The 26,040-nt window shown below is 41.1% G+C and overlaps 1 protein-coding gene and 1 long non-coding RNA gene across 2 annotated transcripts; one reads left to right on the top strand and one right to left on the bottom strand.

The window, feature by feature from the left end:
• Positions 1–3,750: 3,750 nt before the first annotated feature.
• On the bottom strand, positions 3,751–12,413 carry LOC128342094 (cryptic protein-like). Its single transcript, XM_053288963.1, has 6 exons — positions 12,167–12,413; positions 11,609–11,658; positions 11,305–11,484; positions 8,975–9,089; positions 8,783–8,889; positions 3,751–5,091 (listed from the first exon to the last, which is right to left on the bottom strand). Exons 1-6 carry the CDS (start codon positions 12,187–12,189, stop codon positions 4,958–4,960), a joined length of 609 nt encoding a protein of 202 aa, XP_053144938.1. The 5' UTR covers positions 12,190–12,413; the 3' UTR covers positions 3,751–4,957.
• LOC128342095 (uncharacterized) lies at positions 12,383–25,836 on the top strand. Its single transcript, XR_008314771.1, has 3 exons — positions 12,383–12,578; positions 22,792–22,970; positions 25,653–25,836. It is a non-coding gene; the product is annotated as an uncharacterized LOC128342095 (long non-coding RNA).
• Positions 25,837–26,040: the final 204 nt, after the last annotated feature.

Genomic DNA, 26,040 nt, shown 5'->3' with positions numbered 1-26,040 from the left:
CCAGCTGGCCTGTGGTCACCATTTTCCCCCCTCCCAGCTGTCCCTGTTGCTATCCTGAACTCTCACGAGAGCTGCCATGCATGGGATTAGCAACGGGTACATTTAAGAGAATTATATATAAAGAGAAGATACAATGTACACAAAAAGTTCCAAGAAACAAACCCTGCCCAACCTGAAGAACTACTGAAAAGAGATGGCTGTTCATATTTGAAGCAGGATATACTGATATTTTGATATTTAAGGGCTATAATTTGCTGGACTTTTCTTTGGTTATGCATGCCCCCCCCCCGGGGTGGGGATTAGGCAAGAGGAGGTACCATGAACAGAAATATGGTCTGTTTACTGTTTTCTACTGGGTTAGGAGATCAGGATGGAATGGTTGTATCATTGTTACGGTTACTATTGGGGGATTGGGATGGGATATTTTCTGTGTAGGGTTGACGGGCAAACTGTTTTCCTGATGCTTCACACATATCAGTGGACATTTAGAAAAATGATGGGGGTTCTAGTGCAAAAGAAATGGGATGTCTTCTTCACCATGAGCCCCATTGCCCATTGAGATTATCCCAAGAGGTCTGTTTGCAGCTGCCACCAGCTCCTTTAGTGGCTATGCGGGGACAGGTCTCTGTTGCTGCCTCAAAACTGGAATTCACTCATTGCCGAGATGAGAGCTTCCCCATCTCTGACAACTTTTTTTTGGGGGGGGCATACAAATTTGATACATAAATGTATGCACATTTAAATATACAGAGAGCCAGCGTGGTGTAGTGGTTAGAGTGCTGGACTAGGACCGGGGAGACCCGAGTTCAAATCCCCGTTCAGCCATGATACTAGCTGGGTGACTCTGGGCCAGTCACTTCTCTCTCAGCCCAACCTACTTCACAGGGTTGTTGTGAGGAGAAACTTAAGTATGTAGTACACCGCTCTGGGCTCCTTGAAGGAAGAGCGGGATATAAAATGTAAAAATAAATAAATAAATAAATATACAGTCATGCAGCTTTGAAAATTGTGATGAGAGTGTAGGCTATTGCTGTCAAAAGTTCCGAGGACAAACTTTGAAAAACAACTCTTATGAAATAGTGGATGTGAAGCAGAGGAATGGAAGCGGAGTTGGGAAAGACTCATGTGATCTGTTTGAGTGAATGGGCAATGGGATAGAAGTGGGGACAGAAGCTTGAAGGCACCAGACAGGAGGTGTGCAGGGAATACTCACATTTGCTGAAATGATGGAGAACCTACCTTCAAATGACATTGCCTGAAATTCCAGTTTCTATGCAAAGTCACACTAGTGCTGCTACAGAGAAGGCATGTGACTGTGTCTGCACTGAAAGGTCAGCACATATTAGCCTAATTCAGACATTATGCTGTACAAGTGCACAGATGTCTGTACATTCTTACATGTGTTTATGTGAGTGACTGTAACTGTGTTCATTTTAAAAGTGAACCTGGATACAAGCCCTTTAAATGCATGGCACAGATAGTAAGTGTACTTCTGTACCTGCACTCAGCATCACATGTGAATGACTGTACCTGTGTCCAGATATCTATCTGTGTACAATGTACACTCACTATATGAGTACTGAACATGTGTGAATTGGTCTATTGACACCTGACCTCACCCTTGCTGCATATAACATGGTACCACTATACTCATCCTTTGCTGTTATAAATATATAACAAAATTAGTTTGTGTGTACACAATATCACAATTTGTAGAATAAACACCTTTTCCACTATTTTGAATGTGTGTTCTTCTGACTTCTTTCATTCGAATATTAACTTTCCACATAAGTTGCAGCAACAAATTTAATATGTTGAGGCAAGCACAGGTACCTTAATCTTAAATCAGAGGCAGACCATCTGATCTAGGGCTTTCCTTCCCATAAGGGAAACCCCTACTTTGGGCCTGTGTACTTTTGAGCTATTTAGTGCTTCCATAACAGATAGAGTAGTATATGCCTACTGCTAAGCATTTACTTAATATGCTGCAAACTATACAGAGCAATTACCAGTTTGTTCAGTATTTTGCTTGCATGGTTTGTGTACATGTTTGTGGACTAGGAGAGTCTTACTGCTGTTGTCACAAGTCCAGATAACTGAAGCTGCCACAAGTCGAGATTAAATTAAAGAGGGAAACTCTGGAGATTGTGGAGGAATTGTACTTCAGAACAACAGACACACATTATTCTCTGTGGAGCTGTATACATTGGATTAAGGACAGTTTCTAACAGGTACAAAATTCTTCTTGGGTTCAAAATACATTGTGCTTTGAGTGCCCATGAAATGAAATAGCCTCATAGGAGAAATGCAAACTTGAGGGAAGAATGTAAGCAATAAGAAACAAATGCATATTAATTGTGCAATAAACTGAACATGAACTGTGCGCGTGGGGAAAGAAGGAACATAATCAGTATGCGAAAAGTATTTCATTCCCCTCCAATTTATATGAGAACCAGCATGGTGTAGTGGTTAGTGCTGGACTAGGACCGGGGAGACCCAAATTCAAATCCCCATTCAGCCATAATACTAGCTGGGTGACTCTGGACCAGTCACTTCTCTCTCAGCCTAACCTACTTCACAAGGTTGTTGTGTTGCATACTACATTCTTAAGTATGTAGTACACTGCTCTGGGCTCCTTGGAGGAAGAGCGGGATATAAAATGTAAAATAAAAAAATAATAAATAAATAATATGGTCTCCAAAAATAAGTTTCCCCACCACTAGGAAGGATACCTAGGCCCCTGTTGTGTCACAGGTACCAGCAAGTCTGCTATCCTGTAAATAATGACACCAGAATATGCCAATATTTTTTGTTTCAGCAGAGGCAAGTAGTCTACCTAGCCCGTTTCTAGGGGGAAGAAAAGATGGTATCAGTGTCTGGCTGCTTTCCCAAGGAAAATAGCTATCCTGAGGTAAATCTAAAACATTCTCTATCATCTGTAGATAGAAAGAGTTCCAGAGTGTAAGGCTGGGGCATGCAAAAATATCCTGTGCAAAGTACACATCTCATTTCTTCATCTATGTTAGGAAGGACATGCAAATGACACCCATAAACACAGATACATTTCAAGCCAATTTAAAATAAGATAGTTAATTTTATATTTAGTTTTAAATAGACACAGCCTAAAATAACCCCGTTGCCTTTTCTAGCCTTTGGAAACAGACTGTTCAGAGTAAACACTGAGTTTCACAACCTTGTGCTAATGCATTTTATAGGCGACTCAGTCAGTTATGACAGCTCACATCAGACTAGGAATCTGTGACAAAAAGCCTGTCCCTTTGCTGCATGATTTTCAGGAAGAGAGCATTCCAAAGAAGAGTGCTTGATAGATAATTTCTTGGCTAGTTTCATGGATAGTAACAACTACAATTTCAAGAAGCAGTGTTAATGTAGGTTCCTCCATTTCTTCTCCTGCTCCAAGTTGCCACACTAAGTACTGCTTCACCCAAGATGAAATTTCCTACACAGAAGTAATGCCTGTGTAGCTCCCTATACAGTTTGTCACATACAATCAATGCACCAGATGTAGTAGGAAGCCTCTGTGAACTGCATCTTCAGGCCATATGCTCAGTGATACAGAGGAGTGTGCATTTGTAATATGTAACAAACTATGCATAGGGAATTCCACTCATCTACCGTTGCTCAGATTTCACACTTTAGTGGTGAACTTTGCTCTGGTATGATGTAGCAGCCACCTAACTACTTGCTGACTTAAGTACATCACATTTATTACAATATCTATAGACACCATTGCACAATGTTTGCGTTTATTATGATTTTTTTAAATAAGTACATGCATGTATGAAGAATACATGACGATTAGAACTGGGATGGTGTAGGACAAAACAAATAAAATCAAGCGTGTAGGTCTGGACACAGGATTATTCTTTGATACTTCTATGCATGAACTGTATATGTGCATTAAAAGCCGAACATGTGACCTGCCTGCCATGGGACTCACATCATATAGATATTTTCATATAACTATACTGGAAGCTTATATAAGCAATATGCCCATGGACAGCTGATGCACATGACTGATGAGCCATGCACACATGTAGTCTTTAATATAATTTTTTAATGGCTGTTTACACTGAATCAAGGCTCAGAAGTGTAAACAAATTAGTAGAGTGGCAGCACATATCACTTGACCTAAAACATGTCTGACAATTTCAGAAATATTATGATTTGGAGTGGGGGAAAAAGGGCACTTCTAACACATGCAAGTTATTCTCTTTAAAAATATTTATCATTTCAGAATATACACAATAGTTAAGTCACAGAACATATACATTTTTCTTCCACTGGAAGAGTCAGTACTTCAGACATAAAGAACTGCTTAAATCATATTCAAACAGAAGTAATAAGATTTGGCATTCACGCAATGCAGTGCTTTTCATGAGCAAGCATTTCACATTAGTATTTTAGCACTGCTTTATCCTGGGACTAGTTTCCGAGAGAGCTGCTGGCTAATGCAGAGCTACTATTTTAGAAAGGATGTTACTACTGGCAGCTCCAACATCTTGTAGTTCTTGGTGTTCTAAGTCAGTGTTAAAGGGAGCAGTGCAAGTGATTCTTGGTTCCAGAGTAAATAATGTCGTCCTGTCAAAATGTAGCAGTCTTTGTACTCCCTACACAGCCAAAGTATCCTGCTTCCAGGACATATATATTGGGAGCAAAATTGTCGTTTCTCGCCCCATTTGCTTCTACTCTCAGTCTTGTCTTCAAATGGGTATGTAAGCAGTAAAAAGATGAGGTAGGTCATGCTGGATCTGTAGTAGAACTGCTTCAAAAATAATACACATGGCAACGTTCAAAATCTGTAAACAATCCTGTCACACAGCTTAATAAGTAGAGGAAACGCTGAGACAGGAGAATCCCTTTTCTCCTTCAACCTCTAGTTTTCCTGCCAGGTGAAGAAAAAGGTAAATCCCTCCAGTCCTAATAAGGGAATCTTTCACAGTGGGTAAAAGAGCTTGGTGCAAAAGAATGTGAAGAAGTAGCCCAGTGGGAGAACAAGAAAGCACATTGTTTGCTGTATTCTTGGGCAGTTTGAAAGTAAATGGATAAATTCCTCTTCCTCTCTAAAAGCTGAGGGGAAAAAAAAAAAAAGGTTAGTTAACAAGGGGCTCCTCCATACAATTACTTTCAACAGACCTTGTAATTTCCTCCTAGCTTCTTTACAAGTACTTAAGTTAAAACCATCATCTGTAGAAGCCAATCACAAATCCTTTTCTCAGAGGAGAAATGCAAATGGAAACCATTGAGCATCCTTTGAGAAGCACTGATAGCAACTTATCAGCTCTTGCAGGCATTAATCACAGCATAATCAAAAGTAAATACAAAGCACTGGCAAAACAGTTAGCTTGTACTCTGTTAACCCTTTCCTTGGGGGTAAAGAAAATAAAAGCAAAGTAAGATTAAATGTCTCATACCCCTAACCTTGATATGGATCATATCTTGTAAGGACACCTACTTATAAATGATTAGTTTAGAGTCACAGCCTACTATCGTAAGCTACTCACTGGAAATGTTCCGCTGACATTAGATGGATTTGCTTCCAAAAGTATGTGTATTAAGGTGCCAGACCACAGTCCAGTTAAGGTGCTTATAATAGGCCAGCAGTGGATAAACACATCATTGATTAGAGAGATAGTTCTAATGATTTCATGTCAGCGAGAAAGGGCTGATTAGACAAGACTATTGAGAAGGTTTACTGCCTAATCTAGACAGTCTTATGAAACTGCACTCAGCCAGAGCAGAAGCAGAAGCATCTAGGGGATGAACAATGCAAGAGCAGAAGCTTCTATGGGTGAACAATGCAAACTTTATGAACCATGAATATGTAAGTTGAAGGGTAATCAGGACACAGTTTTTGCACTTTTGATAGAGCTGTATGATTTTTTTTTAAATTAAAAACCCAATGGCTGAAAGCTCAAATACAGAATATATTATGGTAATACCATCTTCAAAATTAGTGGCAGGAGTAAGTACTACTAATAAAATCAACTTCCATCTATAAATATGAATAAACTATTTGAAGAAAAGTAAAATATGAACTATGAAATATTTGATGAAGTTAAGATGTACCACTCCAATGCTAAAACTAATAAAAGGAAAACAATCTTGTTTTCACACTTTTGTTCCTCTGCTGGTATCAAGAGGATAAAAATTAAATATATATGATTAACATATTTTTCCACATTTTCTCCATCCCTTAAAGTTTTGTGTGTCTGAGATAACTGTATCACAGATGGAAATTTAACAGGTGAAGCTTCTCACAGGAAAAGCTTCATCTGTTGAACTTCTGCCAGTCAGGAAGCTGTTAAAGGCACATGAGGAAAAAAAGGTTGCATATCTAAGCTGCAAATGCAAAGGATGTTTGAGACCTAACTGTGTCCATCTTAAATCCTGCTGCTAAAGAAAAAAACAATACTCAGTGACTGCAGAGAAGCCACAGAGAATAATTCCTTCTGGGGTTTTTGGCCCCAGGGTTGATTTATTCATTAATTATTTCTTACATTAATAAAGATAAAACCCACAAACCAATCCTTTTAAAAATGATCATTACACAACAATTTAAACACAGCATAAAACCTGTTTTAGACGTGTGTTTGAGAAATGCAGAAATGTAGCAGGGTGGGGGGGTGGAATGAAGAGTATTTTACATATAAGTAGAAGCCAAGTTAAGAGTGGAGCAGAGTTCTTGTGAAGCTTAATTGCCCAATGAGGACTTCAGTAAAACACGACATTTAAATAACAGATATTCATAGCTGTAGATTTCCAGCAGGCCAGAAGGAACAATTATGATAATCTAATCTGAACTCCTACGTGACCCAGGCCACAATTCACCTAGCAATTTCTTGTTATTTTTTTCTGGTTACTCTACATGCCTCTCCTATCTCATTTCATTAGCCCTTTGGGGCTTGTCCACACATTCTAGTTTGGTTTGGAGACTGAGATGAGGATGGGGGTTGGCCAACCTGAGGCTCTCCGGCTATTGTGGCTGGGATGATGGGAGTTAGCAACATAGGAAGCTGCTTTATACCGAGTCAGACCATTGGTCCATCTAGCTCAGTATTGTCTACCCAGACTGGCAGTGCCTGCTCCAAGGTTGCAGGGCAGGAGTCTCTCCCAGTCCTAACTTGTAAACTGCTGCTGAATGCCAAGTAACCACTAGCAGCTTCTTACCAGCTTTGGTTGGTGTTCCAATTGCACCTCTTATAGGACAGAGCTGACCTGGCCACAATTGCCCATGCTCTGGTAACATCCAGGCTAGATTACTGTAATGTCATACATAGGGTTACCTTTGTAGAATGTTCAGAAACTATTAGTGATTCAGACTTCTGTGGCCCGGTTGTTAACTAAACTGATCACTGTGAACCCATTGTGCCACTGTTAAAACTCTTCCCTGGCTACCAACTGGTTTGAGGCTCAATGCAGGATCTGATTCTGGCAGTTTAAAGGTCTGAACAGCCTGAGACCAGAGTATCTGATGGACCATCTTCTCCCATATGAAGATCCCAACCAATCAAGATCTTCATTGGAGGCCATTCTCAGTGGGCCCCATCTTCTAAAGGCCCCAGGAAAGAATGACTTTTCTGTGGTGGTAAAGTGTGCCGTCGAGTTGGTGTCGACTCCTGGTGACCACAGAGCCCTGTGGCTGTCTTTGGTAGAATACAGGAGGGGTTTACCACTGCCATCTCCCGCACAGTATGAGATGATGCCTATCAGCATCTTCCTATATTGCTGCTGCCCAATATAGGTGGTTTCCCATAGTCTGGGAAACATACCAGTGGGGATTTGAACCAGAAACCTCTGGCTTGCTAGTCAAGTCATTTCCCTGCTGCGCCATTAGATGAAATCCCTCTCTCAGCATGTTTGTCTGGTGCCTTTGTAACTATATTGTAGGTGCTTAGGTCTGTCCTGTCCCCCACAAGTTGTAATGGCATCTGGTGGCCTTTAGGATATTTGGTGCCCCTTTTAGAACTGGATGTTTGTTTTAAAATTGTTAGTTCTGCTGACCCCTATTGTTGTTTTCATCTCATGCTGCTACAATGCAGCATTACATTTTTAAACTTGACTGTTAGTTTTACAGCCCAGAGCCAACTATCTGGTAGCTTTTCTCTACATGGGGAATTCAATTCTGCATCCCAATAGGTAAGCAAGCAATTGCAGATTTAAACACACACACCCTTCTATCTATCTCTACATTTTTTATCCTGCCCTTCTGCCAAGGAGGTCAGTCTGGTGATTCTTCCTCTTCCATGCCTAGTTTCCCCCCATCCAGCCCTATGATGTCGGTTAGGCCGAGAGACAGTGAGGCCAATGAGATTTGAGGCTGATTGGTACTTGAAAATCATTTCCCCTGATCTATATCTACAAAAGCTAGGGAGCTTTTGGTACAGGGGCTATTATGCAGCCAGGATGATAAGGAATAGCCCCTATGGAAAATGGCTATTATACAGCAAGAAGTGTCTCAGATAGTCTTTTGCCGCCCCCCACCCGCCCAATTCTCATCCTAACAAGAGGACAATCTTAAAAACGGAAGAAACAAATTTCCCGATGTACAATAATATGTGTTGGCTAAATGTATTTTATGATAAGATACAGGATGTGCAGTTAGAATTACTATTTGTGCAAGCTCTCAACATCACATTAGGGTCCTAACTGAGAGGTGAAAGAAAGGAAAAAAGATTCACCAACAATATAGTTCAGGCTAACAATCATTAGTCATCATCAGCATGTAGCTGAGCAATTTTCCAATAACGTTCATTCTTACCACAGTTTTGTATTTCTTCAGAGAGACAGTGAAGGACACCATAGCCACACCGACAGAGCTGGCAAGCCTTCCGTATCCATTCTCCATGTGCGAATGGGCCGCACTTGCTGTCGGTGACAGATAAGGAGGGTCAGAATTCTTCCATACAGCATTAAAGGACAGCCACTCATGCCTTCTGGTCTGTTCCCTTACCTCTTGCGTTCGTCATGCTCACAGTATCTGCCAGTGAAGTGTTTAGGGCATGCACAAAAGCTGCCCAGGATGCAAGTCCCTCCATTTTGACAGCAGTGCCGGTCCAGCGTTTTACCTGGAAATGAATATTCCACAGTTTACCAAGAAATAGACTTCTTTGAACCTACTTTCTCACTTGCTTTCAAGAGTCTCCCTAGCTGCCAAAGGATCTTACAGAGGTCTAGTTTTATTGGTCTTTAGGGGACAATAAAATTAGCTGCCTGTTAAGAGTGTTTGCTCAGTTGAGCCTAGTTTGTTTAGATAAGGATTAAAAGCAAACTACTAGGGATTACTGAAGGGCCACGCAGCAGCCTGGGACATGTTCTACTCCTGGAGTCAATGTGGAGTAACAGATTTTACTTGTGGAGCGGCAGTTCTTACTCAACTCTCTGATAAATCTGCTTTTTAAAAAAGGATCACAGACAAAATAATCAAAATTAGATTTTTGCTGTGGTCTCACTCTCTGTAGGTTTACTATACTATTAAATAGAGTTGAAGCTTGAAGCCTGTGTTACAAACAGGGTCTTCCTGGCTACACTTGAAGCCTTGCTGCCACAATCCAATGATCCCTTATTGATGCAGGGACCGCAATACACTGGAAGGTATGTATAACTGGATTGTCCTCCCTCTGGGAAGTGAATGAAAAGAAACCTGATGTCCTCATGTGAGGCTTGGGGCATTAAGTGTAGCCCAGTTCTTTTAAAATTAATGAGAAAGTTGTCATTTGTTGGTTTTAGTGAAAAGTGAATTGAATTTCTACAAATATATTCTTCAGGTTGCATCTAGACTGAGCTTTTAATGCAGTAATTAGACCTTGAAATGGACCTTCCCCTGCAGTTAACAGGTGTTCCATTAACAGATAAGTACTAAACACATTTTAGTGTGTATTATTATAACTCATATCCACCAATATGTACTAGGAGTCAGAGTAAATGGCTCTGCACTTGAGATAAATTAGCTCAATCAAAGAGGACAAATTAAATGACTACAGCTGCACTCTTAAGCACATATACAAGGGAGTAAGGCCAATTAAACTCAGTGGAATTTACTTTTGAGTAAACATACTTCAGCATGAACTGTAAACCATCCCTTAGGTTTCTAGTGATTTTTGCATCTATAGGAGCCATGAGATAATTGCTCAGCGCTGCATGCCATTTGGGGGGGGGGAGACGGGTTTGTACGTTCAGAAGGCAACTTGTATGTTAGTGCAATAAAGTTAATCAGTTTTATCAGAATCCACACAGATCTCACTGAGGATGAATTACTTCATTTAGATGTGGGAACAGACCTTGAGAGAGACTTCACACAAGACAGTTTCTGTACAGATATTACTATGCGTGTAAGGAGAAGACTCAAGAATTCTGCCCTGGCTCCCATAGGGTTCTCAGCACACAGTCAGGAGCCCTTCAAAAGCAGGCTTCCTGCTCTGGCAGGCAGAGTCTATGTAGACATTTCACTGAATGTGTGGACATCAGAAGTAGAGTCAGCATGCATGATAGCACCCCCCCTTTTCCCATGCATTCATTGTAATATCCGCACAGATATTGTGAATAAGAACTGCCTTTCTGGATCAGGCCCAAGACCTATCTAGTCTGTGGGAAGCCCACAGGAAAAAGATGAAAGCCTGCCCTCCCTTTTGCTGTTGCTCCCTGTAACTGATTTGTGTTCTGATTTTTATAGAAGTCTCGTGTATATTAACAGGCAGAGTTCTATCTCACTGCATGCAAGAAGCCCTGAGCCACAGCAAGTTTCCACAAAGTTATCTTCCTTGGTTATCCTCATGACAACACAGTCTGTGAGGTAGGACAGGCTGAGATCCACGCTTATTCAGTATGCTTCCCAATTGTCCAGGGACTGATAGTATCTTCCCTGACTGTACAGGACACTTTTATTCTGGCACTGAAGCAATATTTATATCAACTGGTCTTCACCTACAGCTGGCTTAACTAGTGAGGAGACTAGTTATTACAGTTTAGTCAGGTTAATACTGCAACAAATAAGCAATGGCCTACAAATTATATGTAAATACAGATAGCTGTGGATTGCCTGTAAATCAAACAGGCACATTTTCCTACTCAAACAGAAGGCACCAAATTTAAGATGACTCCCTTAAAAATATAGGTTATACTATTTACCCCAAAGAAAGACGACTTCTAAATTTATCTCTCAATTTCTAACATCAAAGAACTTAAAAAAACAACACACACCTAGTCTTGCATATAGGTAAGGGCAGTACTAAGTGTTTTATCAGTACATAAAGAGGAAAGAAGATGACAAAAAAAGTTACTTACTATCTGTAAGACCAGTGAAAGGCACCATTGGTCTAGAGTTCAGTTGCTTTTTGCTCTCATGGATCCTATTCATGTCATTGAAGACATTTAATGCTGTAGCTTGGTCCTTGGCATAAGGTTTTTGGACAGTTGCACCAACATTTTCTCCAGTATCACGTTTGTTCCCCTTTTCTCTGTAGCCTTATAGAATATGAGGCAATATGAACAGAAAAGAAAGAGACAGGTTTTTAAAGTATACACATAGTTTTAACATTAGGTACAATATAACACATGAGATCAGACAGAAGGAGGGAAAGTTCCTCACCTTTTCCAAAGTGAATGCTCTGCAAGGCCAGTGTCAAAGTTAAAAGAAACCTAGAAATGTAGAGCCAGAGAAAATTAGCTTACATAGAAAAAGGCAGCTGGACAGATCAGTGCATTTAAATTTAATAAAAACACAATTTAAGAATCCAAAATGCTGTTATTAGGGAATATATCTCCTGGAATTCACTACAATCTACTTCTGAGTAAACAGGTTTAGGATTATGCTATAAACAAGCAATGCAACTGAACATTTAAGCCCTTATTAGAACACAAGCAGTATTATACATATCTGCAGGATCCTAGTTTAAAAATAATGGTTTTCTTCCAGAACATCAGTGATCATAAATAATTGCTTCATAAACATCATTTGTATAGGATTATAAAAAGGAAAAATAATTAAGACATTCCAGAAACTGCCATTTACCTTCACTGGGACCAAAGTCTGTCAGTTAAATGGTTTTGCTTCTACATTTATTAAAATTTACCTTCCTATAGGCAAAGAAGAAATGGTGAATGATGAAAATCAATAGGACAGAATTGTCAGGATAAGCAGCCTTACCTAGCGTTTTGTCTCCAGTACATTTTTCAGCAGTCAAAGCACTTGGAAGGTAATGAGAATTCCAAGGAAAAGCTGTCTGTGCAGTTACCTTCACTGTCGCGGGAGCTGCAGCCACAACAAATGTGTATGCAATATTGTAGAAACAGAAAAAGAGACAAAACTTTTTCATCAGTCTCAACTCAAGGCTAAGTAAGATAGCACAAGCAACATCCAGTTCCTTAGTGGCTTCTCTACCGATGCGTACTTCTTAAAGTACTGACAGTCAATTTGAATCTCCTTCAGCTGGCTTTCCTTCCTGCCCCTCCCCTCATACAGAAACACATCTTGCTAGAGGTGGAGCAACTTCTCCCAACTAAGCAGCACAGCAGGAGGACTAAGAGTTGAATGCTCACGAGGATTCACTCACTCTTTGGTAACATTGGTCTTCAGCTAATGATTTGGGCCATGCATTCCCCGAAAGTGGGCAGCATCACCAGTGGCATTTTCTTTTTGTTTGTTCTGCATTTTTTAAGAGAATAAGAAAGACAGAGCGAAGAGAATGGCCACGTGCAAAGGAGGACGGGGCTCCTGTCTCTGTAATAGTTGCATAGACGAACGGAATTTGGCAGGTGCCGCTTTTCAGGTTGGGGCGAAAAGACGGACCTGTTGAAATTCCCTCTTCTAGATGACTGTTAAAGATCTAGGAGCATGTCTTTTGCAACTGGTTGCCACAGGGAGAAAAGAAAAAAGATGGTATCGAATGATAAAACATCCCTAAAGAGCAATCTCATGTTGCATATTGTTGGAATTCAAAGTGGTTCCTGGCTCAGAAGATGTTGAAGATTATTTTTCTCTAGCTAAAGTTAAATGTATCAGTCAGAACCAAAGGTGTTCAGTATGCAGGTGTTCTCCATTCACAGAAGAACTGTTAAGAGTTCATGCTAAAGCAGGGCTGCTCAACTTCAGTCCTCCTGCAGATGTTGGCCTAAAATTCCCATAATCCCTGGCTGTAGGCCACTGTGTCTGGGGATTATGGGGGTTGTAGTCAGAGGCACAGCTAGGGGAGAGAGGCCCCTATCCCCTGGGGCCCCTTGGAGTGAAGAAGATAAAGAAGAAAATAGAGAGGGGTGGATCTGGGGGTGCCTTGTTCTTTGAATGCATCCACTCAATTATAGCTACACCCCTGGTTGCAGTTCAGAAACAGCTGGTGGGGGGGAGGCTAAATTGAGCAGGCCTATGCAAAAATCTTGTAAGATACAAGTAAAATTAAATCCAGCAGTGATTTTCTGCCAGTGCAAGAGGCTCTATAAACTTTTTTTTTTGCACTAGTGGAAGCATGAGAACTATTATAAAGCCTACACATTTTTAGCACTACACAACCTTTTGTACAAGCTGGTGCACAAATATTTGTAGAATGATACTAGTGGCTATTTCTTTCCAATTTTCCTTCCACTTACTGCCCTTTGGTTCCAGTCCATGTTTCTGCTTTAAACATTCCATTTGCTGGAGATCAGTTGCAAATACTTAGGGGCTTGATGGTTGTCTAGCTTTTTGTTTTCATGCATATCATATAAAGGGCAGAGGGGAAGCATTGAATCAAGAAACTGATGTGTATTTGCTTATGGAGTGGCTTTCTGATTAAACATGTAGAAACTTTCTGGGGGCGCTGGTCATTTGTTTACTTTTTCCTGAAGGAGACCCAACCGAAATCTAAAAGTCAGTCCAGAAAGTGTTACAATCCCCAGATAACATTATGCTGTTTTTGACCTCATGTGATTTCTTTTAAAAGCCTATCAATGAGGGTAGATAGGTACTGATTGAATGCATCTAAATTTAAAACCAGAGGTGTTAATGAACTTAGTAAAAGATTAGCACAACATTCATATGACTATGTGGACTAAATGCATTGCCTTCCATGCAGGCAGAAGGTAAAGCTAAATCTACAGTCCTATTCCAGGGCTTTGAAAAGGGGTTTTGAAATCTGGCCTACATTGTTTGCTTAAAAATAAATCTCATGACTAATGGAATTTGGGAAGTTGGTGTTTAAAGCTTTTTTTTTTTTTTTGATACTGTGAACATTGTGGTTAGTTTTTAATCCAAATATCTGTTTTCTTTGTGATTAGATCAGAATCTGAGTTTTCTCTAAAAGGTTTTAGTAAGAGACAAATACAACCTCAGTTAAAAAAAATATTTATGTGAATTACAAGCTCACAATTATAGGGAACAATTGTTTCTTTTAAAATACTTGAAGATTAGGGCTCCAAGTTTTTGCATTCCATGTGGGAGTAAGCCCCACTGAACACACTGGAACTTACTTCTGTTTTGCTTCTTAGCCAACATGGATAAGATTGGGCTGCACAAGAAAATGAGGATCATCTAGCTGAACTCTCTGACAAATGTCTCTAAAATTAATGCCATTAATGCCAGGTTAAAGCAAAGAGCACAAGTAAGCAAAGTGTGTGAGGCCAGAAGTGTCTGCAGGGTGAAATTTGATTATTCATACTGTCACTGGCTGACAACCTAATCAAGCATTGGTACTCCATGCCCATGCAGTGCTACTCCTCACCCCCATCGATCCCCATGCTTCTGAAGTTTGGGCACTCTTGTACACGAATGCAACTACTTTCTAGAGCTTGCTCTTTTCTGAAAGTACTTTGTTAAGAGATAGAGTGAAAACGTTGCTAAGGGTCAAGCAGTGTGTTTTCGCTGCTCTAACAGAATGCTTCTGGAGTATGAACAACTTTTGAACAGTATTTGCACTCCTGCACAAGACTGCAAGACACCCGCATGTGGATGCAGTGTGGACAACCATGCTTCATTAGTCAGGATGTCAGCCACTGAAATTGTTTAAGAAAGAGAAGGCATGGTGCAATGTCTAGAATCATGGGACCCATATTTGGACTGGGCAGATCTGGGTTCAAATATCTTCTGAATTCTGAAGCTCCCTGGGTGGTAAGGTCAACTCCAGATTACAGGGTGTTCCTAAGAACATAAGAATATTTAGGAGAGGAGAGCTGGTCTTGTGGTAGCAAATATGACTTGTCCCCATAGGTAAGCAGGGTCTGCCCTGGTTGCATATGAATGGGAGACTTGATGTGTGAGCACTGCAAGGTATTCCCCTCAGGGGATGAAGCTGCTGTGGGAAGAGCAGAAGGTTTCAAGTTCCCTCCCTGGCTTCTCCAAGATAGGGATGAGAGAGATTCCTGCCTGCAACCTTGGAGAAGCTGCTGCCAGTCTGTGAAGACAATACTGAGCTAGATAGACCAATGGTCTGACTCAGTATATGGCAGTTTCCTATGTTCCTATCCCTGCTGGATCAGGCCCAAGGCCACCTGTCTCACAGAGTGGCCCACTAGATGCCTCTGGGAAGCCCACAAGCAAGGGCATGCCCTCTCTCTTGCTGTTGCTCCCCTGCAACTGGTATTCAGAGGCATCTTGCCCCTAAGGCTGAAGGTGGCCTATAGCCACTGGACTAGTAGCCATGGATAGACCCGTCCTCCATGAATTTGTCTAAGCCCCTTTTAAAGCCATCCAAGCTAGTGGCCATCACCACATACTGTGGCAGAGAATTTCATAGACCAATTATGTGCTGTGTGAAAAAGTACTTCCTTTTGTTGGTCCTAAATCTCCCATCCTTCAGTTTCATGGGATGGCCCCTGGTTCTAGTGTTGTGAGAGAGGGAGAAAAATTTCTCTCTCTCCACTCTCTCTACTCCATGCATAATTTCATATACCTCAATCATGTTTTGCCATAGTTGCCTCTTTTCCAAACTAAAGTGCCCCAGATGCTGTAGCCTTGCCTCATAAGGAAGGTGCTCCAGTCCCCTGATCATCTTGGTTGAATTCCTCTACACCTTTTCCAGTTCTACATTCTCCTTCTTAAGATATGGTGACCAGAACTGTACATAATACTCCAAATGTGGCTACAACATATTTGTATGAGGGCATTATAATGTCACCATTTTTATTTTCAATCTCCTTTCTGATTCCTGGCATGGAATTTGCCTTTTTCAGATCTGCCATGCATTGAGTTAACACTGTCAATAAGCTGTCGACCATGACCCCACCCCAGGATCTCTCTCCTGGTCAGTCACTGACAGCTCAGAGCCCATCAGAGTATATGTGAAGTTGGTGGGGGTGGGGCAGTTGCCCCAATGTACATAACTTTACGCTTGCTTACATTGAACTGCATTTGCCATTTTGTCACCCACTCACCCAGTGTGGAGCTCCTTTTGGAGCTCCTCACAGTCTGTTTTGGATTTCACTACTCTAAATTGTTTAGTGTCATCTGCAAATGTGGCCACTTTACTGCTTCCTCAACTTCTAGTTCATTTATGAACAAGTTAAAGAACACTGTACCATCCCAGTACAGATCCCTGGGGGACCCCATTGCTTACTTCCCTCCATTGTGAAAACTGTCCATTTTTTTCTACCTGAGAGAGTTCGTCTACCATTACACAAAGGGAAAGGGTGCAGAGTAGGATTCAGGGATCAGCACTGTAGGGTTGCCAACTAGGAACTTTCATATTATAGGACATGTGACTATTTTGGGAACCAAATGACTTTTTTTTTTTTTTTTGCATTAGGAAGGAAAGCTATATCGAGGACCCAACAATTGTATTATTATTATTATTGTTTACACAGTCAGACAGGTGTTATTGACTTGTTTTATCCAGACATCGAGTCCTTCCCAAGGACCTGGGATGGCTGAATTTTATTGTCAGTTGTTATAGATATCGTCGCAGAATATAGGCTGTTCCCAGTAAAGTTGGTTTTTGTAATTGGCTGATGGTGATTTCTGTGGCCCCTATGGTGTTGAGGTGCTCTTCAAGTTGTTTTGGAATTGCACCCAGGGCGCCAATTACCACTGGGATTATTTGGGTCTTTTTCTGCCACAGCCTTTCAATTTCAATTTGTAGATATTTGTATTTTGTGATTTTTTTCCTATTTCTTTTTCTTCTATTCTGCTATCCCCTGGTATTGCTATGTCGATTATTTTAACTTGTTTTTTCTTCTCGACTACAGTTATATTTGGTGTATTGTGTGGCAGATGTTTGTCTGTTTGTTGTCAGAAGTCCCATAATATTTTTGTGTCTTCATTTCCTACAACTTTTTCAGTTTTATGGTCCCACCAATTTTTGGCAACAGGTAGCTTGTATTTTTTGCAGATGTTCCAGTGTATCATCCCTGCTACCTTGTCATGCCTTTGTTTGTAGTCAGTCTGTGCGATCTTTTTACAACAGCTGATTAGGTGGTCCACGGTTTCATCTGCTTCTTTAAAAGGTGACACTTGCTGTTTGTTGTTGATTTTTTGACTTTTGCTCTTATTGCATTTGTTCTTAGTGCCTGTTCTTGTGCAGCCAGTATTAAACCCTCTGTTTCTTTCTTCAAGTTGTCATTCTTAAGCCATTGCCAGGTCTTGGTGATGTCTGATTTTTCCACTTATTTTGTGCAAATATTGACCATGCAGGGGCTTATTTTTTCATTTTTCTGCTCGGTTCTTGACTTGTTCTTTCTTGTAGGCCTGCTTTGTTTCATTGATGTTTAATAGTTTCTAATTATTGACCATTTTAAGGGCATCTTCTTCGCTGTCCTTTATATATTCTTCTAGGCCTCTTTTCTCCTCCTCTACTGTTTGATGGTCTTGCAGCATTCCTCTTCCACCTGAGCTGCGAGGGAGGTATAGCCTATCTACATTACTGCGGTGGTGCAGAGCATGATTGATGGTGATTATTTTCCTGGTCTTACAATCTAGCGTCTCTAGCTCTGCCTGGGTCCAGTCTATTATTCCTGCACTGTATCTGATAATAGGTATAGCCCAGCTGTTTATGGCTTGTATGGTGTTCCTGCCATTGAGTTTGGACTTGAGGATTTTTCTAACTTTCCTGATGTATTCACTTCCCATTTTTCTTTTAACTTCAGTGTGTGCAATGTTATCAGCCTGGAGAATGCCCAAGTATTTGTAATGTTTTTTCTCTTCCAGGTTCTTGATCTTGCTTCCATTGCGCAGTTCTATTCCTTCTGTTTTTGTTATTTTCCCTCTGTTCATTATTAATGCAGCACACTTGTCTAGTCCAAACTCCATTGCTATATCGCTACTGAATATACGGACAGTGTTTAGCATTGATTTGATTTCTGACTGGGACGTTCCATACAACTTCAGGTCGTCCATATACAGCAGATGGTTTATTTTACTTGATGTTTTAGATATTTGGTATCCGAGGCCTCTTTTGTTGAGTATTTGTGAAAGTGGGGTCATGGGGATTACAAACAACAGAGGGGATAGTGAGTCCCCTTGGAAAATACCTCTTCTAATGCTAACCTGTCCAAGTGTCTCACCATTGATTGTTAACTGTGTACTCCACATGCTCATTGCTTTCATGATGAGATGAGTTTTCCCAGTTGTTAGCCATTGTTCAATATCACCTCTTTGCAAAATGTAATTGAACTGTTTTGATAGTTGTTTATGAAAGCTTGTTAGGTGTTTAAGCCAAAAGCCATGCAGTTCATCGTCGCCTGGTGCAGTCCAATTTTTAATTTTCTATGCTCTTTCACTTATTAATTCTGGTGGTATTATTAGATCTTGCATTTGTTGGTTACATTTTTCGACCTCTTTCACCCAACCTGCTTTTTTATTATAATCTATTGGATTGTCCCATAATTTCCCCCAGAATTGCACTGTTCCTTCTTTATTTGGTGTTTCTATGTTTCTTGCAGTTTCTCCTTCTATGCTTTGGTAGAAACATCTCCGATTCGACTGGAATTGGAGATTCTGCCTGTGTTGTGTAATTCTGCCTTCGTATCTGCTAATCTTCTTTGACACTGCTGTTATTTGCTGCTTTATTATTTCCAGGACTTCTCTAATTTTCCTTGAATCTAGATGGTATTTTTGGATCAGATACTGTTTGGTGTGTTCATTTTTCAGCTTCTTGTCTTTCATATCTTTCAATTTACTATCGTCCGATGTAAGCCTGGCGATTTTATTTTCTAATCTAATCTTCCATTTAGGTGATGTACTCCTTTCTTTTTTTACAGGTCCACTGATCTTATATCCGAGCTCTTGTGTTGTTATTGTTGCTGCACTGTACATTAGTTGGTTTGTTTCTTGCAATTTATTGGTTGTTATTTCTGCAAGTGCAGCATTGACATCCTTTAATGCCTGAGCAAGTTGTTTTTTGGCAACTGTTTTTGGCGCTGGAAGTTGAACCCTGTTGGTTGTTGGGTTCATGTGCTCACTTATTTTTTGCTTTAGTTCTTGTTGCTTTTCTGTTAAACGGCATTCAGGTTTTTGAGGTGAAGTCAAAGGGGAGGTTGCCTGGTTTTGATTTTGAAACAGTTCAGCAGCAGTGGCATCCTCTGTTTCCAACACCTCCTCCACCTGTGCTTGAGCAACTTCTTCAGTTGGTGGTAATCCTTCTTCCATATCTTGACCCTGTGTTGCTCTTTGCAGTTTTTGTAGCTAAACTTCTGTGAATGCTTTATTTCTTATTATGAATCTTCTCTGGTCTGCTAGCCTTTGTTTTGTTATTTCTGTATCTGGATGCTTCTCTTTCCAAATTTGGTACATTCTTTTAAAATAACCTCTTCTAGTTGGATTAAACTTGTAATAGCAGATTATTATTTCCTTGTTGGCGTTTTTCGTATTTTTTTTCTGTTTAAGCGACGTTTCTTCCAGTAACTCTTCAGTCTCCAGCCCTGGTTGCTCAACTGAAGATCCTGAGTCCTGTAGCCCACTTGTCACCAGATGTCCAGGGACTCTAGCACCTGGTGCGATCCTTGTTGACTCGGGTGACGACCGATCCGGTATAGATTTATTAAAGTTACATCTCGCCATATTGTTGATGGGAGAGGCACTCTTCGTCTGTCTCCTCTGGTGAGACCTGTCCAATATGGTTGGACCTCTGGCATAGCTCTCACCTTCCTCAGAGCACGCAAGTCCCACAACCACGCCAAGGTAGTGCCTCACTGGGTGTTGTTGTTATTATTGTTATTATTAGCATTTGTTGTGGTGTCCAAAGTTCTTGGGGGCAGCTGGAACATTTTGTTGGCTCAGAACACTGTGCTCTCATGAAAGCATATGAGTGGGCACATAGTAGCTGTGGGCTACTATGAGCAGTGGGCACATAGCAGCTGCCCAATAATGCTGCCCCCTGATAGGTGGCATTGGGCAATGAGATCTAACAGACTAAAACAATGTTCTAGGTGGAGGCCCAGCAGGTCATGGGGCAGAGTACAAGTGCCCTTCTAATTGCTCCCTGGTTGAAGCTGGCCCAACATAAAATTCAGTTTGTTGGAAGGGCAAATTATTCCCTTTTAATATATTTATTCAGTTCTTGGGTCTAGACATAATTGTAGAGTCCTTTATAAGTCTAGTTCTCACAATTGAAATATTCCCTGCTTATTGACAAATCCCATATCCCTGAGCTGTGCACTCTTGTGGAGCATGTGTGAACCGAGACATTTTGCTGATCCCAGATCTGTGCCATGACCACAACTAGCATTCAGCCAGGACCAACCAGCTGAGTTCTGATCTAAGATTAATGTTCCTGGTCAAATTTCATTTGGCCGTGGCATGGATCTGAGATCGGAGGAAAAATTCCCATGACACGCTTCCCGGGAGTGTGCGTGGCTTGGGAATATGGGATTTACTGATGAGAGAGGATTATTTTGATCATGTAAACCAGCTGTTACTGCAAATTAATGCATCCATGCTATGTCATCTCTACTTTTAAAAATAATGTCCAGTGATCCAGCTCATCCTTTAGTCTTTTTATTAAGAATAGTGGCACATTTCTTGGGGCAGTATTGAAGGCCTATTAGGTTGTATACACTCTGTTTGTACTCAGTGGATAGTTTGTTTGTTCCCTCAAATACACCTTGGTATTGTTCTCAGTACAGGTTCCCTGTGATGTACCTACCTACCTACCCCCCCCCCACACACACTTACACTTTTGATTAAATATAAGATTTTGTATGTTTTCCAACCCAGAACTGGTGCTTTGCTTCTTGTACCTACTACACATATTAGTAGTTCTACTTGTTGTTCAACATTCACTCCAGTTTATGTTTGCCTCTGTTGGGAATTATTTTTATAGAATTATATTTCTGTCTTTAGTATTTTGTGGTTTTTATTTTAATCTGTTCAAGAGAACATGATAAATAACATTTACCTGCACCCTGTGTCATTTTATAATTAAGGGTGTAGAGGAAAGGAAAGGAAAGGAAAGGAAAGATCATGCCATTGAGTTGATGTCGACTCCTGGTGACCACAGAGCCTTGTGGTTTCTGTGGTATAATACAGAAGGGGGGCGGGGTTACCATTGCCTCCACGCAGTATGAGATTATTCCTTTCAGCACTTTTCCTATATTCCTCTGCCTGATATAGGTGTTTCCCAAAGTCTGGGAAACATACCAGCGGGGATTCGAACTAACAACCTCTTGCTCCCCTAGGCAAGTCACTTTCTCGCTGCGCCATTAGGTGGCTTGTAAGGGTGCAGAAGGTTCTGTTTATTGATTTATTTACAAAATGTTTTTTAAAAATGCAAAAAGGTGCACAACCATCAAGATGCTTTTGACTCTGTAAAGAAAAATATGCATGTGGTCATACCTTTTCCCTTGCAGGGCAAAATTAGTTGAGACGGGTTTTTGTAACAGAGAAATTAAACAAAAGAAAAGGATAAGGAACTGCCTCACCTCTTCATGCTGGCCTTCCACTTTAATTTGCAGTTTCCACAACTGAATTTTGTGAAACAACATTACAGAAGTCGGGACAAATTGCATATGACTGACCTCACATGTTAGGTGGCCTTCCGGCAACTTCAGAGTGGCTATATCAGCATGAGAAATAATTGAACTAATCCTGCATTAGAAGATAGGGGTCTGCCTAGAGGTTTTGGTTTTTTAAGGTGTTTTTTTAAAATACAGTGACTGATAGCCATACTAGATTACTCCTGAGTAGTTCTGTTGAAATTAAGTGGTCATCTTGAGGAATACTATTGAATAAATTAGTCTGGATGTCAGCCAATATTCTGAAGACAATGTAAGTTGAAATTAAGTAGTCATCTTGAGGAATACTATTGAATAAATTAGTCTGGATGTCAGCCAATATTCTGAAGCAATGTAAGAAGAGTTCTGCCAATCAGCATCCAATGATGGACATTACATTTGTCCTCCACAACAGACAGAAATGTGCAGACTCCAAATAAGGCAAAATAATATCTATCTATCTATCTATCTATCTATCTATCTATCTATCTATCTATCTATCTAATGTATTTATATACTGCCCCAAACCTATGTCTCTGGGCTGTTTACAATAAAAACAGTACGAATTAAAACAATTTAAAATGTAACACAATGTTAAAAGCTGTTTAAAAAGCTGTTAAAAATATGGCACACTTCAGCTGAGGTAACCTTTATTTCAATGCCATTTTAACACAGGGATATTCCAAATAAAAAGAGCCCACTTTTTGTTGGAAATAAGGGGATGCCAGGATGGAAATAAATATGAGATTTCACACCTCCTGCCATTTGCTTAAGATCAGAAATCTGTTTTAAGTGGAAGATCTAATGGGCCAGGAATCTGTAAATCAATAGAGAAATGTTTCTCACCACCATGCCATGCTCTTTCCTCTCTTTTCCTTACAGCCTTGCACAAAGGTATATACACTGAGCCAGATGTGGGCTGCTAAGCTGCTGCTTTCCCTTGACTGACCTTAAAGGAGTTTTGGCATTAAACTGCTGAATGGCACCCAGTGTTTGCTGTCAAGACAGTCCATCAGAAAGTGATTGCTCAAGCCCCCAAATCCGAGAGACACAGTAATGAGGTGCCTCCCTCCACCTTTATCAGCCTTGAAAACAAGATAAGAATGGAGACACTGAGGAACTGGCCCTAGAAATTTCAATCAAGTGTTATTTACACTAGAGGGCTGTTGCTAGATTAAACATTGCAGGATGGAAACTGCCAGCTCCCTTATGGTGGTGTGTGTGTGTGTGTGTGTGTGTGTGTGTGTTTTTTGCAGTGTTTTAGCATAATCTAGAGCCCTGTTCACACATTATGTTCAACCCATGTACCAATCTATACCCATGTACAGTTTTTCACATGTTATGTTCAATGCACGTATAGTAGTACACTTCCTATCTGTATTCAGCATTTACTAGGCCCTATACCCAGGTTCATTTTTGAAATGAATGCGTTCACACAAACACTTGTACTAGTGTACAGACACTTGCAAACACATATAATGTTTGAATAGGGCTACTTAGTTTGTCAGACCCAAATGCATGCCCAGTTAAGCTTTCAACACCACTGGTGTTCAAAGTTGTATGTATGTATGTATGTATGTATGTATGTAATTTAGTACTTACCTCCTGTGGGGGGATTGGGGATTGTCCAGGGCTGTGGGGATGGGTAGGTCCTGTGGTGGTTCCCCTCCCTCTGCTGGCCATCCTTGTGACAAAAATAAGCCAGTTTGGGTGTCCTTCGGCCTTTTCTAGGCCTTTCCCCCTCACAGAGACCATTTTGAAGGCCACAAATGTGCAATGGGCCTCTGTGTGGCCTGGGCCTTGACCCATGGCCCAAAATGGCTGCCATGATGGGGGAAAGGCCTGGAAAGGGCCGAAGAACAACTGAACCAGGTGATTTTTGACACAAGGAAGGCCAGAAAGGAGGGGAACCTCCAGAGGACCCCCTCCCCTGCAGCCTTGGAGAAGCCCCCCACAGGGGGTAAGTACTAAACTTTAAAAAAATTACTCACGAACCCTCCTGAATGGCCGTGGGTGTGTTTGTTCAGTCTGGGGTCAGACCGAACAGGGAATGTTTTGTTTCAACCCCAAACTGTTGAACCAAACAAGTTCAACATCGAACACGTTTGACCAGGGGCGGAGCAACAATTGGGCAAATGGGTTCAAAGAACCCGGGCCACGCCCGATCAGGGGCCGCAAGCGTGGCCCCAGACATGCCCCCGCGTCTGCCGTCAGACACGGGGGCATTATTTTGGTCCCAAACGGAGCCATGGGGCCCCGTTTGGAGCCAAAATTGGCCCATGCTGTGTTTGCAGCACGGCTGGAGGCAGCATGGCATGGCTGCTCCTGGTCCCACTGCCAATGCAGAGGAGCCGATCAATCTCCCTCCCAAACGAGGCCGTGCGGCCCTGTTTAGGAGAGAGATCGGCCTGCACGGCATTAGCAGGGTGGCTGGAACGGCTCTCCCTGCCTTTAAGGCAGGGAGAGTCGTTCTGGCCCGTGCTGCTCAAAGCACCGTGGGCCAATCTCCTTTACAAATGGGACTGCATGGCTCCGTTTGGAAGGTAGACCATGCCCCCGCGTCTGATGTCAGACACGGGGGCATGGCTAGCTGGGCGCACCTGATGTCAGACGTTTTCATATCCCTTGCAGCAGCTCGCCAGGCCACCTCAGGAGTAACAGCGGCTTGGACTGGGCCTGCTTATAAATATATAATGGGGCCAAACTAATCTGTTCCAGTCACTTATAAAACAGAGGGTGTGGAACTGATTTTAAGAGCAAAGGGGCTGAGGAGTGTTTGACTATTTTCAGCCTACCCCACCATTTATGTCCTTCAGCCCCACCCCCGGGTGCTCTTCTCCAGGAGCATTTCCAGATGGGGCTTTTAGTTTGGAATGGTGGGTGTGCATTCACACATTGGCTGGATTCACCCCAAAGTCCATGAAAGATATTGGGGAGCACTTCATACACAATTTGGGTTTTTCATTGCAGGTTAGAGCCGCGCCCGGCTCATGTCCAGGGTTTACAAATACACTTTTTGTGTTGGTGTTTTGTTTTTTCCCAAATTCAAACTCACAGTAAACCTGTGCTAGTGCGTGCTGTCTGGGAAAGCTCCTGGCTGGGGGACAGAGGGAAAAGCTTTAGGGCAGACCCATATTTTATGGAATGGGCCAACTGCCATCACATCTATTTTGTTCCCCAAATATTTGACACTAGTATGAGAAGAGTCTGAGCAAAGTTTGAGAGGTAATTCAGAACCTGCTGATAAAATAGCTGGTAAAGTCACTAGGGATATTTGTGAAATATTTCAAGTTAAGAGCTTCAAGATCTGCTTCCTTAGTGTTTTGAATCTGATCTTGCGCAAATGAAATTGCTGAGATTTATATATCAATTGACTGAAGTGTTTTACAAGGGTTTCAATTGCCTAAACTGATATTGAGAATGTAAAATGTCCCCATTGGGCTGAACAAAGGAGGCACAAGACAACACAAGCCATGACTGTGGAATTCAGTTGTTGTTTAAAGTAGCAAAATTAGAGCCAAAGCTGCAGATGAATAGAATTGTTTCTCTGTCAGCCTTAAGTCTCTTCAGAGTGCCTCAGTGTTGTAAGTTTGAAAACAAGATTAGAGCTGATGTACACAAGAGCAACAAAAGGCTTTTGCAAGGATCTCTACAGATAGAATCAAGTTCTTAAGGAAAGCTGTTGAATAACATGTTAAGCTTAACTTGGGAATTATCCATATAAATTGCTTTTGCTTTTCCAGGATGAAGAGGAAGCCAGAGGCTACCGATTTAAGAGAAAGTGATCAGTATTGTCTTTGGCATTTGTTTGTGGATATTAGGCTGAAGCAGCAAGCTTTTAATTGTGTTTACACTGAAATTATAGTAGGGAACATTTCAACCCCTCTCAGGTTAAGGTTATATCTCATCTAATTTTGAGGAATTGAGTCTGCTCAAAGCTGGGACACAAAAGGCTTTTGTAATTCACACATTAATAAATACATTTTCAAACACTGGATTCAGCAGCAGTCATGTTTGTATTTTGATTTTGTGTCAATGTCAAGAATTATTATAATAATTGTGTCGTGTCGTGTCAAGAATTATTATAATAAATTGAATAAATTAAAATGCATGATGTTTGCTCATAACAAG

The sequence above is a fragment of the Hemicordylus capensis genome, chromosome 2 (genome assembly GCF_027244095.1).
Source record: "Hemicordylus capensis ecotype Gifberg chromosome 2, rHemCap1.1.pri, whole genome shotgun sequence".
In the NCBI taxonomy this organism is placed as follows: domain Eukaryota; kingdom Metazoa; phylum Chordata; class Lepidosauria; order Squamata; family Cordylidae; genus Hemicordylus; species Hemicordylus capensis.
Note: the sequence above shows the minus strand (reverse complement) of the source record. Positions and strands in the feature narration are given on the sequence as shown.